The 17,570-nt window shown below is 44.5% G+C and overlaps 1 protein-coding gene across 1 annotated transcript in view; it reads right to left on the reverse strand.

Moving 5' to 3' along the window:
- The window catches only part of EFHB (EF-hand domain family, member B), a 69,818-nt gene extending 64,038 nt beyond the window's left edge, over positions 1-5,780 (reverse strand). The window contains exon 1 of the mRNA XM_006883406.1: positions 4,974-5,780. Coding sequence (XP_006883468.1) covers positions 4,974-5,780 — 807 coding nt within the window. The remainder of the gene's footprint in view (positions 1-4,973) is intronic.
- Positions 5,781-17,570: the final 11,790 nt, after the last annotated feature.

Raw genomic sequence — 17,570 nt, forward strand, 5'->3', positions numbered from 1 at the left:
GCGGCAGCGTGCGTTCCCCCGGCTGCTCTTCCCGGGTCTCTTCCGGGTCCCTCTAGCGGCATTCCCCGGTCTGGCGGCAGCGTTCCCCCGGTCTGGCGGGCGGCGGCGTACGTTCCCCCAGCGTTCCCCGGTCTGGCGGCCTCGCCCTTGCGCTGCGACGCCCTCCACCTTTCTTGATTTTAAACCATACAACGTTCCCCTTGTTCTGTGGTGACAACTATTTCTTGGTCTATGTATAGTTTTACATGAGTACAATTAAGTGTTCTGGAATTCATTTCACTCAGTGTGACGATTTACAATTTACTGTGATCCACACAATCAAATGCCCTTGCATAGTCAATAAAATACAAGAAAATATCTTCCAGTATTCTCTACTTTCATCCAAGATCCATCTGACATGCGCAATGATATCCTTTAGTCCATAGCCTCTTTTGATTCAACCTTCAATTTCTGGCAATTCCCTGTAAATATACTGTTCCAGTTTTGTTTTGTTTTTTATTATCTTCAGCAAGACTTTACTTGCATGTAATAACAATGATATTGTTCAATAATTTGCACATTCTGTTAGATCATCTTTTTTATAATGGAAATAAATATCTCTTGCAGTCAGTCAGCTAAGTTTCTTCCAAATTTCTTGGCATAAGATGGTGAGCACATCCAGGACTGCACGTGTTTGCGGAAGCATCTCAGTTGATGTTCCATCAATTCTGGGGCCTATTTTTTTGCCAGTTCCTTCAGTGTAGCCAGCTTCTTCCTTTATTACCATTGTTTCTTGATCATATGCTATTTTCTGAAATGGTTCAGTGCTGACCAATTCTTTTTTCGTACAAGTGAGTCTATATTTCTTCCATCTTCTTTTGATGCTCCCTGCACCATTAGAGATTTTGCCCATAAAATTGTTCAGTATTGCAATTCAAGGCTTGCGTTTGCTCTTTACATGTGTCTAAGAAGTACTGTGTGTGCTCTTCCTTTTTTCTTGTCTAACTCCACTCCTTTGCATCTATGTAATACTTTAGTTTGCCTTCTCAAGCTTCACTGTGGAAGCTTCTGTTCATCTGCTTCCTCATTTATTATTCCCTTTGTGTTTGTCCATATCAAGCTTCAAAAGGTAAGAGAAACTTAACCTTTAGTGTTACTGGTTGGTGAGTAAATTTGCACTTTACCATTTCTATTCATCCTGATCTCCTGCCTGCTGGTAACAAGCATGTTAACTGGAAACAAGCAAGAAGAAATCGTTGACAAAGATTCATTGACGGAGAAGTTTCAATCTTGTGTCCATCTATCATGATGTTGCCTATTGGTCCAGGAGTGAGGATTTTTGTTTTCTCGATGTTGAGCTTCAGTCTATATTGAAGGCTGTGGTCCTTGATCTTCTGCAGCAAGTGCTTCAGGTCCTCTTCACTTTCAGCAAGCAGGGTTGTGTCATCTGCATAATGCAGGCTGTTGAGTCTTCCTCCAACCCTCATGCTCTATATACTCTTGTTCATAGGGTTTATCTTCTCCAGTTATTCGCTCAGCATACAGATTGGCAAGGTATAGGTAAAGGGTACAGCCCTGATACACAACTTTCCTCATATTAAACCATTCAGTGTTCCTTTGCTCTGTTCAGACAACAGCTTCTTGGCCTAAATCTAGCTCATTGCTTATTTGGACAACAGCTTCTTGGCCTCGGGAATCTTCCAGGCCTCTGGAGAGGTCAGAGTGCCATCGCCAAAAGGGAGCACCCAGAGAAAGGAGGGGCATGGCCAGAGCCTAAGCCATTCTCATCAGGGAAGCTGGTAGGCTCAGCCAGGCTCTGGAGTTATTAGGATTACAGTGTGTATTGACCAGTTAGCTACATTGGTTGAGGGGGGTTGGAAGGGTGGGAGGGACAGACAGACTTGCGCAGTGCTGCTTATTTATAATGTATGTGTGTGAGTCTGCTTGCTTGTTTAAAGTTTGCTCTTTGGAGTACAGTATTTGTCTGTCAATCTACTGTACTAAAGTAACTTGCTCATTGCTGTGATGCTGAAGACTGTGCCACTGGTATTTAATACCATCAGATCACCCATGGTAGACAAGTTTCAGCAAAGCTTCTCAGTTAATACAAACTAAGAAGAAGGATTAGCTATCCACTTATAAATCAACCTTTGAAAATCCTATGAAACCTATCCCTTGTATAATAGATTATAATAGCTTCAAATCTAGTCCATTTCATCTCACTAATACCCAAGATGTTCTTTTTACTCATTTCATTTTTTCCAACTGTCAAGTTTCCTGGGTTCATGACTCCTACATTCCACACTTAATGGATGTTTACCATCATTTCTCCTCATTTTGAGGCTTGCCACATCAACAAATGAAAGTTGTTCAGCAGAGGGAAGCTGGCACCACTCACCTAATAAAGGCCGACTCTGCGTTCAGGAGGCAGTGCTTCCCCAGTTGTGTTTCAAGTGTCTTCCGACCTGAGTGGCTCGTCTTCTGGAACTCTATACAACAATGTTCTTCTATTCATGGGGTTTTCAAAAGCCTATTATTTCAGAAGTGATTGGCCAGTTCTGCTTCTTTGTCTACCGGAGTGTGTGTGTGTGTGTATGTGATTTTACAAAGACTGTGAGCACCTCTCTTGGTGGTGACAGAATTCAGGTTTCCTGACAACTCCAGCCAGCTGTCTTCCTGACAACAACAGCAGGTGCCTGGTGGTGCCCATACTGGTCTCAGGTACCCAAGGTCAGGCCTGTAACGTCTTACTGGAAGCCCACACAGCTTTATACTCAATGCCTCCCTCTGGGACCCAGTACTCTGTGCTCTGCTGGACTTGTGGTCATTCCCTGAATGAGCAGGTATATCATCTCGGACTATGGCTCCAGCCTTTCCTGGGGCACCTGGCATGGCATATACATACAGCTACACCTGGAGCAGTAGACCAGCCAGAAAGCACCACTCTTAGAGAAGTCAAGCCAACAGTGACTATCTCTTCATACTAGGCATTGGCATCCATCCACTTGACTGGCAAAACTACCCTCCCTAGTCAGGCAGGCTCTCTGAGGCTCCCTGGAGGCCTGTAGAATCTGTTGAAGGCTCAATGCCACCCATGACCTGCTCAAATCTTGGGGCCTCAGTCATCTCTCAGATGAGCAGAAACTCTGAACTGACTGGACTCTCCAATTCCAATCTTGTGCTGGACCAGCAGACACTCCTGCCCAGATATCTTGTCTCCACCGTGTCCTGTCACCACAGTGACAAGAACACTAACCTTTCTTTTCATTTCCAGGCATAACACACTGGAAGAAGTTCCAGCCGCTGCTTCTGTCATTTCTACCCAACATTTCTTTCCTTTTTTAAAATAACTCTTTTCCTGAAGTGTTGCGGATCAGTTACAGCAAACTGAACAGTGACCGTCAAGGAAAAAGTGTCACTCTGGGCTCTTTTTTCTACCCAACATTTCTAAGACACAGAAAGCATTGGGAGTCCTGTCACAGTCCCAGGAGAGTTGCTGGTGATGTGGGTGTTTTGGGGTACTTGTCACAGTACCCAAACTTGTCAGCTTTGCTGACCCAGGAAGTAAACATAGTTTAAGAAAGGTCTGATAGTTTAGTGGTAAGGAATTGCACTCTCAGCCCAAAGGTACACAGTTTGAATCTACCAGCTGCTCCACAGGAGAAGGATGGGTGATCTGCTCCCATGCAATTTACAGCCTCTGAAAACCCACTGGAGGGTCAGCTAAGGGGCAGTTCTGACTGGACTGGACTCTACAACAACGTAGTAAAACCTGAGAAAACCAGAACCTCTGTAAGGGAGATATCTATCAGAAAAAGAAAATGCAAATATTTTCCACTAAAACAAATGATGAGAAGGCATCTGCCCAGATGTCAAAAGCTTCTGGCTGTTCTGTGCTCTCGAGTCAGAACCAACTCAGAGTTGATCTTCCAGCAGGTTTTCACAGCTGTAAATCACAATCACACAGGAGATTGCCTATCTTTCTCACATAGAGCAGCTGGTGGATTTGAACCGAGTGCCTAAAGATGTCAGTTTAAAGTCTAAGGTGCACCTGATGCAGGCCATGGTCTCTCTCAGTAGTCCCGATGCAGCTGAAATTTGGACAACGAATACAGATGACAGGTGAGCAATCTAGGCCTTTGAGCTGTGACATCGAAACAGTACATCTCACGGACGGCCAAAAGAACAAACAGCTGTGTCTCGGAGGAAGTCCAAGGCTGGTGGAACTGTGTCTGTCTCACATACTTTGGGCATGGTTGGTTTGGTGGGTGGTTTTTTTTCCCCATTCGTTACAGAAATGTTAGGACACAGCATCAGTCTTGGTAAGAGGGCTAGCAATGTGAAGACCAAAGAAGGAACTGGAGGGGGAGGTGGAGGCAGGGAGAAAAGTGCAACAATGAATAAATGGAAATCCAAAGTCTGTGTAAATTTTCATTAAAATTAATAATAATAAAAAATTGAAAACTACAATTTACAGAAATTATAATGTAAAATATATGTGAATGGGATAGATATAAATAATTGTATGAAAGTGAATAGTTATATAAGCTAAAAATGTTAAAATAATTTTTTAAAAAGGTACTATTGAAAATAAATTCAATAGTAAACTTGGGGAAAAAAAGTGGATTCATTTGTCCAAGGTCACTTAGAGAGTAAATGAATAAAGTGTTCAAATAAAATTAAAAAGAAGAAGAAGAAGGAGGAGGAGGAGGAGGAGGAGGAGGAGGAACTGGTGGTCAAAGGGAAGAGCAGGGAGAAGTCAGGAGGGACGCTGGTCCACACAGGACCAAGCTGACACTTAGGAAAGTCAGAGGGAATTGGAGAAAGCCCTATCTGGACAGCCTGCCCAGTGCCACAAGGGGTATGAGAATACCTTCCAGTGAAATCCTTGCAAGTCATTCCACAAGGCCAAACAACTCCAATTAACTTTATCATCACAAGCTATATAGGACTGTCTATAATTCTCAAAGAAAATACTTAGAACGCAAACTTACACTTGAGCAGTAGGGAGTTCGATCAAAAAATTTCCCAGCGTAGACGGGTCTAATGTGGTGTGGAGACTCCACTCCAGGTTCGAGGCTGTCAGCGCCCTCCTTCCCTGCTCCCAGGTGCTGGGCAAACTGGCAAGCAGGTGGTTCTAGCCCTAGGCGGGTCCGGGGCGCTGGCTTTTGTGGCTGGGGCAGCTGGGCGCCCACCTCCACTGGACACAGCGTCCTCTCTGTGATGGGACTTGGCACCACACCGGTGGGGCCTCTCTCCATCTCTTCTGGAGGTGTCTCATGCCTCCCCACTGAAGCCTGCCTCCCTCCAGGGGCGCTGCTCACAGAATATCCCGGACACTTGGTTATGCGTCCCAGTCTTTCTGGCAACCTTTTCCAAGAAGGTTTTGTTTCCTGAGAAGCTGAGATCTTGTTGACTCCTAAATTATAACCCTCTCGAGGGACCCTCAACCCCAGCCCAGAAATATTCTGTTTTTCTAATCCGTTTCCTAACTCACTCAGTGTGAAATTCCTTTCTTGGGGCCCTAGCCTCGTGTCACACGGGTCATAAACCGTGGGGCTCGCTCTCCACCCCGAAGCTTCTTTTCCTAATACTCCCCCTCGTCTCCACTCCGCAGCGTATTTTGCTTCAGGGAGAACCCTCAAGTCTCCCAAATCATCCTGTCCTTGTTGGGTGAGTCCAGCCCCTGTGCTCAGAGGATATTGCCCCTCAGACTCTTTGATTCCCCCACAGGGGCTCATCTCTGAAGGGGGAGCTGCATCTGACTCTAGTGGGGTCTCCAATTCCCGAGGGGACCCCATTCCCCCAGGAGAACACCCCTGCTGGGACTCCATCCTCAGTGCTGTCTGTCACCTTACACCCTGGTTCACAGGGCAGAGCATCTGCTGGGACTGTTTACTTGGTTACCTAGGAAACGGGGGGCGGGGCTTAGAGCACAATTCTTGCTCCGAGTGGTCAACTTCCCCCCCTTCCTTAATAGAGGTCAGAGCCATTCGCCATTCTCCATTAACGGTTTGGTTTGTTGTTGTTGTTTTGTTGAAACTTTAATGAAAGTTTATAGAGACTTTGGATTTCCATTAATTAATTGTTGCACATTTCACTCCCTGCCAAACCACCCCTCCCACCCCGGTTGGTTTTCTCTTTGGAAAGTAAATAAAATTTTTTTTAACTTTCATTATTATACAGTCCACACACACACAGTCCACTCCACCATGAAGCTCTCATTCTGCACTCTTGTCATGAAATAATACCTAATCACATATCCCGTTCAAACAGTTCTCTCCCTCATCTGTTTCAATGCGGCGTACATTGTTTATCCCAGTCACCCCCCAAGCCTGATGTCAATCCCGTTTTACAACAGTGGCACTATGCAGTATTTGTCCCTTTGTGACTGAGATATTTCACTGAGCATAATGTCCTCCAGGAGCACCCATTTTGTATAATTTTTGTATAGTTTTTGTTTTTCAATGCAGCAGGGTATTCCATTGTGAGAATATACCACAGCTTCTCTATCCATTCATTTGTTGATGGGCACTTGGGTTGTTTCCAACTCATTGTTATTGTGAACAAGACCACGATAAACATGGGTGTGCATATATCTGCTTGGGTGGCGGTTCTGGTTTCTTTGGGGTATATTCCCAGTAGTGGAATTGCTGGGTCAAACGGTATTTCTATTTCCAACTTTCTGAGAAAGCGCCATACCGCCTTCCACAGTGGTTGCACCATTTTACACTCCCACCAACAGTGAATAAGGGTCCAGTTTCTCCACAACCTCGTCAGCATTTGTCGTTTGCTGTTCTGTTGAATTTTTCTATTCTGACTTGGGTGAGACGATACCTCATAGTTGTTTTGTCCATGAATGGTTTTTTGTTTTGTTGGATTTATTTTTTTTTAAGCTTAATGAACATTTACAGAGAAGTCCATTAATGGTTTCAAAAACTCACTAATAGATGGATTTGCTTCTTTTTCCTTACAGGGAAGCACCTCAGTAGAATCACCATTGGTGGGAACTGGGGAGACTTCTATTCACTCAGAGGCAGAAGTGGGCTAAATTGGGGCAAGAAAACGTAAATAAAGCATTCTTGGGACAGAGATTAGTTGTCTATCGACTTCTCCTAGGCCATAAGTCTTTTACTGTTTTTGGTGATTGTTGTTGTTGTTATGTGCCATCGAGTCGTTTGCAACTCATAGCGACCCTGTGTGCAACAGCCCTAAACTCTGCTCTATCCTGTGCCAATCGCACTGCCTCTGACACACCCATCCCGATTACCCCAGTCACTGAATCAATCCATCTCATAGAGGGTCTTGCCCTCTTGCGCCGTCCCTCCACCCTCCCAAACATGATGTCCCTCTCCAAGGACCTGTCCCTCCTTGCAACATGCCCAAATAATGTCAGATGAAGCCCCAGAATCCTTGCCTGCAAGAAGTAGCTTGGTTTAACCCTCTCCAGGATGAATCTGTTTGTTTTCTTAGCAGTCCAGGGTACATTCAATACTTTTCTCCAGCACCACAGCTCAAAGGCATCAATTCTCCTTCTGTCCTCCCTAGTCATTGTCCAACTCTCTGATGCATAACAAGTGATTGCAAAGACCATGGCCTGTATCAGGCACACCTTAGTCTCCAGAGAGACACCGTTGCTCTTGAATACTTTAGAGAGGTCATTAACAGCAGATTTTCCCAACACAATACATTTTTTTATTTCCTGACTGCTGGTGCCAAGAGTGTTGACCGTGGAGCCAAGCAAACTAAAGCTGTGAACAATCTCAATCTCTTTGCCATCCATCCTGATGCTACCAATTGGTTCAGTGGTGAGAATCTTTGTCTTCTTGACATTGAGCCTCAGTCCATACTGAAGGCTGCAGTCCTTGACCCTCTGCAGCAAGTGACTGCTGGTGATTAGAGATTTTTTTCCCAATAGTAACCACCTTCGGTGGCAGGTGGCAAGAAACTGAGCTGCAACCCCCTAGGCACACACATGGTTCAAATCCACCAGCTGCTCAGAGGGAGAAGGATGGGCAGTCTCCTCCTGTTTAACTGCTTCTGAAAACCCACCAGAAGGTCAGCACCGGGTCGGTTCCGACTGGCAGTACACAACAACCACCTGCAGATTCTTCCCTGGTGAGAGTACAGTCTCAACACATGTATTTCTTTTCACGCTAAAAGATTACTTTGAATTCTGCAAAGTTATAACTTACACGTAGAAACATCCTAGAGTCCTTGAGGATGCCTTAGTAACTAGGCGTTTAAAAAGAAATTTATTCTGGATAAAGGAAATGGGAAGGGTCTGTGTGACAAACAATGGTTACGAACTTTGTAAGTAACCAGTATAAAATAAAAATGTTATTGAAAACAAAAGGCAAATATATTAAACCTCGAAGTAACTGTTAATACATAGTGGTTCTAGAGTGTTGGGTGTTTTTTGTTTGGGTTTGTTTTTTTTTTAATACTGTAATGTACTCAAAACTTTTAAGAATAGGACTTTTAGGCCTTTTCTCCTTATTTCCTTTCAAGGAAAGTATGTCCTTTGGGGATGTAACTTTCTGATAAATCTATCATTACTATTCACCCTCAAAAAAAAAAAAAAGAAGAATAGGATTTTTTAAATGTTGGGGTGACTCCACTCAGATTTTAGTGAAAATGAATTTGGCAGCATTGGTCATGTTCCGCACAGCTGGGGGCACAGAGTGCCTGTCCCGCGTGCCTGTGTGGATGGTAAGTGGCTGGTGCAAGGTTCTTCAGGGCTGTAAGTATTTTGGAGACATGCTGGCAGCAGGGCAGTATGTGAGCTTGTTAGTAAATGAAGGCAGAAGTCACAGGAAGTCGTGCTAACTGAGAAGAGGTTCAAATCCACCACATGCCCCAGGGAAGGAAGAACACGGATTCCTCCCGTGCAGTTTGTAGCCTCTGAATCCCCAGTGGAGGATCCGCAATGATTCGGTTCCAACTCTGTAACAATGGGGGGGGGATTGTTGTTGTTGTTTTAATTTTCTACTAGTTTATTTACAAAATTCAAATACACTGTTTTCGAGAACAAGTTCTTTCCATTTCCCTCATCCCTCCACCCAACAAATTATACAAACTGATGATTAATCCCCCCCTTCCCCTTGCACATCCACATGTCTCTGCTTCCAGCCTCTCTCACCCCTCTTGGATCCTTATACTCATTCTACAATAACAGTCTTATGCAATATTTATCCTTGTGGGACTGAGTTAGTTCACTGAGCATAATGCTATCCAGTCCCTCCCAAGTTAGGTAATAATTTTAAAAGTCAAACAAAGAGGGATTTTTTTTAGTGAGTCTGTGGTTAAAGAGCCTTTGTGGTGGTGGTTAAAGCACTTGGCTGCTAACAACAGAAAGGTTGGTAGTTCAAACCCACCAGCCACTCTGTCATCTGTAAAGATGAATGAAACTTACTGCTATCAAGTCAATTCCAATTCATAGCAAGCTTTTCAGACAGAACAGAAGAGCCCTCTAGGTTCCCCAAGGCCATAACTCTTTATGGAAACAAATTGCTGCTTCTTCCTCATGCAGAGCACCTGATGGGTTCCAACTGCCAACCTTTGGGCCTTAAAGATTGACCACAACGTTGGAAAAGCCACAGGTCAGTTCTATTCTGTCCTATGGTGTCGACAGGGGTTGGGATTGACTCCAAGGTTGGTTTCTGGGTTTTGTTATCGTTTTGAGTCTGAGGTTCCCACAGCCTTTTCCTGACTGCCTCATCACTGTGACTAACATTTCTTGTGTTCAAGGGGTTTTTGGCTTGGCTTCAAATGTCTATTTTTTTTACTCACCTCTTGACTGTTAAAAAGAAATGTTAGTACTTATTACCGAGGATCCCTGGTGGCACAGTGGTTAAAAGCACCCAGCTGCCATCTGAAATATCAGTGGTTCAAACTCACATAGAAAAATGAAGCCGTGTTCTTCACACGTGATCCATGTCTTTGGAAATCTGGGGTGGCGCTCGTCTATCCCAGGGAGTTGGTCTGAGTCGGAATTGACTCAGCAACAATATGCTTGGCTTTGGTTTGTAAAGATACCGTCAACACCAAGACTCATCCTTCAAGTTCACAAGGCAGGAAAGATTTCCTAGAGGAAAAGGCAAAATATGTGAAGGGCTGTGAGTGGTTCCAAGAGCTGAGGGGTTAGAAATTTGGGAGAGGTAATTTGTAAATTTAAGGAAAATATAACCACTCAGGGATTATGTCTTTTTTTTTTTTAATTTGGTACCAATTCATTTTGTAGTTTCCCTAACAAAGTCTGTCACTCAGTCGGAACCTATATTTGATGTTAAAATATGTGACAGTTGTCTATCCTGTTTACTTACCTTGGCTGACTTATTCAGTCAAGTGATTTCCTGCCCATAGCAACCCTAATTACAGCAGCAGCAGCAAACAAATGGAGGAGACTCCCCACCTTTCTCTCCAGGAGTCACTAGTGGATTCGAACCACCAGAGATGCATAGCATGTGGCGTAGCAGTGCATCTGTCTTCAAAAGACACCACCAGAGCTACACCCCCGAGTTACCTTGGGCCAGGAAAAGGACACAGGACAATGGAACTTCAATTCCTCAAGAATTTCCACTGACATGGTAATTTCATTCTGGAAGGCAGTGTGGCTCTTCCGCAAACAGCTGAACAAAGATATTCCGTATGACCCAGCTACTCCACTACTTGGAATAGACCCTGAGAATATGAGAACTGAGGCACAAACTGAGATCTGTACACTAAGGTTCACAGCAGCATTATTCACCATTGAAAGAACATGGAAGCAGCCCAAATGTCCAACCACAAAAGAATGGATTGAGAAATTATAGTACATTCACACAATGGAATACTATGCAGCACACAGGAGCAATAACTTTGTAAATTATTACCTATCTTGAGAGGGACTGGAAAGCATTATGCTGAGTGAACTAACTCAGTCCCACAAGGATAAATATTGTATAAAACCATTATCGTAGAATGAGTATAAGGATCCAGGAAGGTGGGAGAGGCTGGAAGCAGAGGGATGAGGATGTGCAGGGGGAAGGGGAGATTAATCATTGGGTTGTACAATTTGATGGGGAGGGGGAGTGAAGGAAATTGAAAGAATTTGTTCTTGAAAACAATTTATTAGAATTTTGTAAATAAACTAGTAAAAATTAAAAAAAAATACCACTGCATCTTAGACACGTTGGCACTGGAACCTGTTCTATTAGGTAACCATACGGTTAAACTGTGAAGCTCTGTGGAATGCATTCACGAAGGATGTGGACTCAGAGCCAAACAGGAAGGTCGACAGAAATGAATGAGGACGTGACACACTAGGGGGATGCAGTGGGAGTTCCTAGGACATGAGCAACCCACGTGCTGTTTGTAATGTCATCCTCAGCCGAATTGTCACCACTGTAAATATGTTTACAAATCCTGTTGGTATCCCTTTATAAAGTAGCTTCGGTGCTGCCGTCCATAGTGTGCTAGGCTGCCATCTAAGAAGGCGGCTGGGTCTCTGTTGATGTTGTTGTTGTTGTTGTTTACCATCGAGTTAAGACTGACCCACAGCTGACCCCGTAGTGGGTTTTCAGAAGCCGTCAATCACACAGGAGGAGACTGCCCATCCTCCTGTGGAGCAGCTGGGGGATTCAAACCACATGCCTTTGGGACTGCAGTGCAGTTTCTTACCACTACGCCACCAGAGGTTCCAGTTGTTGTGTTTTTATTTTTATTTTATTATTTTTGTGTGAGTGTACCGTCAAAGCAGATCTGACTGGTACAGGAGGAGATTGTCCCTCCTTCCCCGGCAGAGCCTCTGGTGGATTCGAACCGTGCACCTCTGGGATTGTAGTTGCAGCTCCTTACCACTAGGCCACCAGAGCTCCCCTAGAGCTTCCAGTTGTTGTCAGGTGCAATAAAGCCGACTAGGCCTCATAGCAGCCCCATGAAGAGAGGATCTTCACCTATCCAGAGTCCTCCTCTTGTCTTAGCCATACTCAAGCCCACCATTACAGTCACTGTGTCGATCACTCTCATTGAGGGGCGTCCCCTCCTTTGTCGGTCCTCTATCCTCCCAAGTGTGACATTCTCTTCCAAGTATTGGCCCCTCCTAACGCCATGCCCCACATATGTGAGATGCAGTTCACTATTGTTCCCTCCTCTGGCTGTATCTTCGCTAAGACATACTTACTTACATGTTTGTCCTTTGGCAATCCGTGGGATATTCACTCTTCTCCAACTGCAAAACTCAAAGGCATCAATCAGTTCTTCTGTCATCCTTATTCATTATCCCACATTGAGCTGCATAACAAGTAATTTTAAAAAAGATTAGGGTTTGGATCAGCATCTTAATCTTCAAGCAGACATCATTGATCTTCTTTTGATCATCGATCTTTGAGCACTTTGGAGAGGGCCCTGACAGCAGACGTTCCCAATGCAATACATCCTTTGATTTCTCTACAAACTCTCTTATAAATGTACAGAAATGATGCTAATTATAGAACAAAGTTCAGGTCTTTAGTGCAAAGCTTACTCTGAGTCAGATTCGACTTGACAAAACTTAACCACTGCTAAATGAGACTAGTGCTGTTCTATCTGGAGGAACACTCTTCCACTTTGCACATCACTCTTTGTCAATGTGCTGTATGAGGTGACCTGGGTTTGCTGTGATGCTGAACCTTGTGCCATGGGAATACCAAATACCAGAATGGTTTCCCCATTGTGGACAGTCTTTGGTGGAGCTTCCAGCTGTAAAACAGGTTGGGAGCAGAAGTGACATCCACTTCCTAAATCACATGCCTCTGGAAACTCTATGAACTTGAAGAAACAATAATAGCTATGGAAAGGCATTCAGCCTTCTGTTCATAGAGTGGAGGCGCTCAGTTGACTTCGACTCGACGGCAATCAACAATGGTGTTGATTGTGGATCTGAGCAAGAGGAAATTATAGACAACGTCTATCTCTTGTCCAACTACCACTATGTCATTGCCTATTCGTCCAGTGGTAAGGATTTGGTTTTCCTGATGTTGAGAAATAACCTGTACCCAAGGCTGTACTCTCTGCAGCAAGCGTTAGCCTCTTGGCATCCACCAGCTGCTCCTAAAGAAAAAGACAGCCTCCTCCCATTAAGATATACAGCTGCAGAACCCCGGGGAGACCCACAATGTGTCAGAATTCATGTGACAGCAAAGCATTTGGGGTTTGAGTGGGATAGCGCAGTGGTAACTGTCCGTGTTTAAAGCACTCTACAGACCCATGGCCAACCCTCGAGAGGGTTTTCAGAGGCTGTAAATCACACAGGAGACTGCTCCTCTTTCTCCCTCGGATCAAAAGTTTGGCTGTTAGTTTAAATCTACCAACTGCAGATAGACGTTTCCAGCGCAGGAGAAAGAGAAAGATGGGAAGTTTGCTCTTAAAGCTTTAACTCACCTCTAATTTATTGTCAATGAGGCAGAAATAGCTGGGAGACCTGTCTTATGTCGCTGTAAGTCAGCACCTGGCCCACAACAGCAGGTGTGCACATTACTGTGAAGATCCTCTTGGACTCTGAAAAAAACCCTGAAATTATGAACCAATTATGTTCCAGGACCTTATTATTGTGAACCAATTATGTTCCAGGGAACTCCATTATCCTAAAAAGAAGAAAGGGCTGAGGGCAAAAGTCTAGGGCTCCTCGAAGTAACACAGAACAAAGTAGCATGGAACCTCAGGGGAACAAGAAGGGAAAAAAATGGTACAGACACATGAGGAGCATTGGTGGCCTAGCGGTAAGGAGCTGTGATACCAACCCAAAGACTCATGGTTTGAATCCACCAGCAGCTCTGCAGGAGAAAAATGGGCAATTTCTTCCCATGTGATTTAATGTCTCTGGAACCTTCTGGAGGGTCAACAATGAGTTGACAACAAAAAAATAGGCATCTACACAGATACTGCCTCGAAAAGTTGGCATACCAACTGAAGTGCAACTGGCAAAGATGAGCCGGGTAATGGTGTTCTGGTGGAGAGACTAGAGCAAGCCAAGATGCCAAGAAGAGAAAATGCAGGTCACAAAAGCCTTCGGGTGAGCACAGAGGAGGACAGTCTCGGTAGAGCACAAAACAAAGGTTTGAGAGAACGAGAGAGAGGTAGAGAAAAAGAATGCAAGAAGGTGGCTTGGGAGTAGAGTTAGAATATCTAGCATCAGGATGGATGGTGAAGAGGTTGAGATTGTTAACAACTTTAGTTTGCTCGGCTCCACAGTCAACACACTTGGCACCAGAAGCCAGGAAATCAAAAGACGTATTGAGATGGGAAAGTCTGCTGTTACGGACCTTTCCAGGGTACTGAAGAGCAATGGTGTCACTCTGGAGACTAAGGTGCGTCTGATACAGGCTATGGTCTTTGCTCTCACTTGTTATGCATCAGAGAGTTGGACAATGACTAGGGAGGATACAAGGAGAATTGATGCCTTTGAGCTGTGGTGCTGGAGAAGAGTATTGAATGCACCATGGACTTCCAAGAAAACAAATAGATTCATCCTAGAGAGGGTTAAACCAGGCTGCTCCTTGGAGGCAAGGATTCTGGGGCTTCGTCCGACATACTTTGGACATGTTGTAAGGAGGGAGAGGTCCTTGCAGAGGGACATCATGTTTGGGAGGGTGGAGGGACAGCGCAAGAGGGGAAGGCCCTCTCTCTATGAGGTGGATTGATTCAGTGACTGGGGTAATCGGGATGGGTATGTCAGAGACAGTGCAATTGGCACAGGATAGAGCAGGGTTTAGGGCTGTTGTACATAAGGTCGCTATGAATCACAAGCGACTCGATGGCACATAACAACAGTGCGATGCCCCTGACATTTTTTTGAAGAGAGGAGTGGCGAAAATGTAAAGAATGGATTAAAATATCAACTTGGTGTCCATCCAGCCAACTCTGGATCATTGGAAACCTGGGTGGCAAATCAAAACTGCCTATGGGTTAGAAGAAACTGTTTATGGGATTGATTAATCACTAGCACTTTACTCCTGGTGGAGGATTCAAACCTCTGACCTTTCCATTGGAAGGCACGAGTTTAACCACAGCCCTGCAAGGGCTTGTCAAATGGGCAAGCATGTGCATTGATTCCAATTTCTTGGAATCTCATCACAGCCCAGGCTGTGGGATTACAGCTCTGATGCTAAGATTACAGCATTTTTTTTAAATAAAAATTTTATTTTAATTGTCATTTTAACAAAAGTTTACAGAAAAGTTAGATTTTCATTCATTCATTGTTTCACATTTTACTTCCCTCCCTCCGTTCTCCCTCCCCAAGTTGACTTTTTTCTTTTCATTAGTTTATTTACAAACTTCTAATACAAATTCTAACAAATTCTTTCCATTTCCTTCACCCCACCATCCATCAGATTGTAGAACCCAATGATTAATCCCCTCCTTCCCCCCCTTCCCCGCACATCCACATCACTCAACATTACAGGGGTTTTTAAAATACAATAAACGCAATCTCATGGCCATTAAGTCTGAACCAAGTTACGTTTGACCTCCCAGTGCAGCGTTTTTGGAGCCGAGACTGTCTACCTTTCTCTCCCAGAGCTCCTGGCGGGTTCTAACTGCCTGTCAGGCACCACCTTCAGGTTAACTGCACGATTCTCCACGGATGACACCACCAGCGCCCCCGATGGACATACAACGGACAACCGTTTATGAAGGTGAGAAAGGAAACTTGACGATGATCCTCAAATTTCAAGTCTGGGAACCTGAAAAGTTGTTCATTCTGATGACAAAGCACAAACAGATTTGAAGCAGAACAACTCTGGCTTTGGGCATGCTGTTGACATGCCAAAAGTGACGTGACATTTCCCATTTCCTGGCTCTTCCTAGGATTGTCCAAGAAGTATTACCATGACTAATGCATCATATTGGAACCACCCCTGGGGATAAAGTGCCACAGATACCATTTAGGTATGATACATTATGTTCTCCTGTTAAGTAATCAGGTGGTTGATCTGAAAGACTGGTCGGATAAGGTTCAAATCATTTTTGTTGTGTAATGTTGACTGAGTACTCATAGGATACTTTATCCCAGCTACCTGTCAAAGACATTATGTCCTCCCAATAAGCTAGAAACTGAAAAATAGTCCTCATTCTGAGGGGTGGGGGAAATCTCTAGAGCAGTCTTTTACCCAATCACTAAAAGATTTGTTTGGTTTCAAATGTCTCATGGAGACTATTGTGTAAAATTTTACCAAAGAAGCTTGTCTTCAGGAGGTCAACTGTCGAGGTCTTGGGCTGGCTTTCCATGGACTATTTAAGAACTCAAGTTCTAAGGAGCTCTGGTGGCCTAGTGGCAAGAAACTGCACTGCAATCCCAGAGGTTTGTGGTTCAAATCCACCAGATGCTCTGCTGGAGAAGGAGGGGCAATCTCCTCCTGTATCAGTCAGATCTAATTTGACAGTACACACACACACACATACACACACACATACAATAATAATAATTTAAAAACCCAAACAACTCAAGTTCTGAAGGCAGACAGTCTGGTGGAAGAGTTGCATCACAAACTAGACATTGACCTTGGCCAAGTTGCTCAATCTCTGTGCCTCACATCCGTCACACCTGCACAACAGGTAGGCCTCATTTACTCATTCCATACGCATGCCCCAAGACACATGGATGCCAGGCACAGGCCTGGCTGGACACCAGCACTGCAGGGGTGGATGCTGTTAGGTCTTCTCACTGGACGTTTAGGCCATGGACTCAAGGAATGGATCAGAGAAAGAAAAAAAAGCTAAAGCAGCTTTATTAAGGGGACTCCCCAGCAGGATTCCTTGGTCTGGAGAGACAGACCAGGGGGAAAACATGCCCTTATGTGGACTGCTGTTGTTGTTGTTTGGTGCCGTCGAGTTGTAGACGACTCATTGTGACCCTATGAACGAACAGCCTGAGCACTGTTCATACATAGAGTTTCCGGAGGCAAGCCATTTCGGAAGTGGATGCAGCTCTTGCTTCCAGCTACAGTGGACTAGGGCAGGTTTTTATAGTAAGGTTCTTTAGGGAGGGACATTCCATTGTGGTTTAGCCTGGTGGGTGGTCTTCTAGAGAGGGTAGGGAGGGACATTCCATTGTAGTTTAGTCAGATGGGCAAGGCTGTTTACTCTCTTTGTTGACGTGTTGATATTCCTTGAAATTTTCTTTCTCCTTTTGACGTTGGTCCTGACCTCACAGATGCCACTTCAGGATAACTGTCGTAGAAGTAGGGAGGCAAACGAGAAAGAAGTGAGTTTCAAAATGAAAACCTAACAGTCTAAGAATGAAACGAGTAGTTCTTGGAAAGCATTTGGAATGGGGGCCACCGGGGTGGGAAGTTCCTCAGCCTGGCTGTACAGGGCTGAACTGTGGCAGGGTGAAGGAATGGGATGTGAGCAAAGAGTCACAGAGGACATGTGGCCACACACAGGGCTGGGATAAACAAGTTCATCTCTTTGAGTCTTCTCCTACATCATAATAGATAGAGAAAAGATTAAGACTTCATGTTACATGCACACCCATGTTTATCGCAGCTTTGTTCACAATAGCAAGGAGTTGGAAACAACCTAAGTGCCCATCAACAAATGAATGGATAGAGAAGCTGTGGTATATTCACACA

This window comes from Elephantulus edwardii, unplaced genomic scaffold (genome assembly GCF_000299155.1).
Source record: "Elephantulus edwardii isolate Elephantulus edwardi_28Jun2011 unplaced genomic scaffold, EleEdw1.0 scaffold00027, whole genome shotgun sequence".
Lineage (NCBI taxonomy): Eukaryota > Metazoa > Chordata > Mammalia > Macroscelidea > Macroscelididae > Elephantulus > Elephantulus edwardii.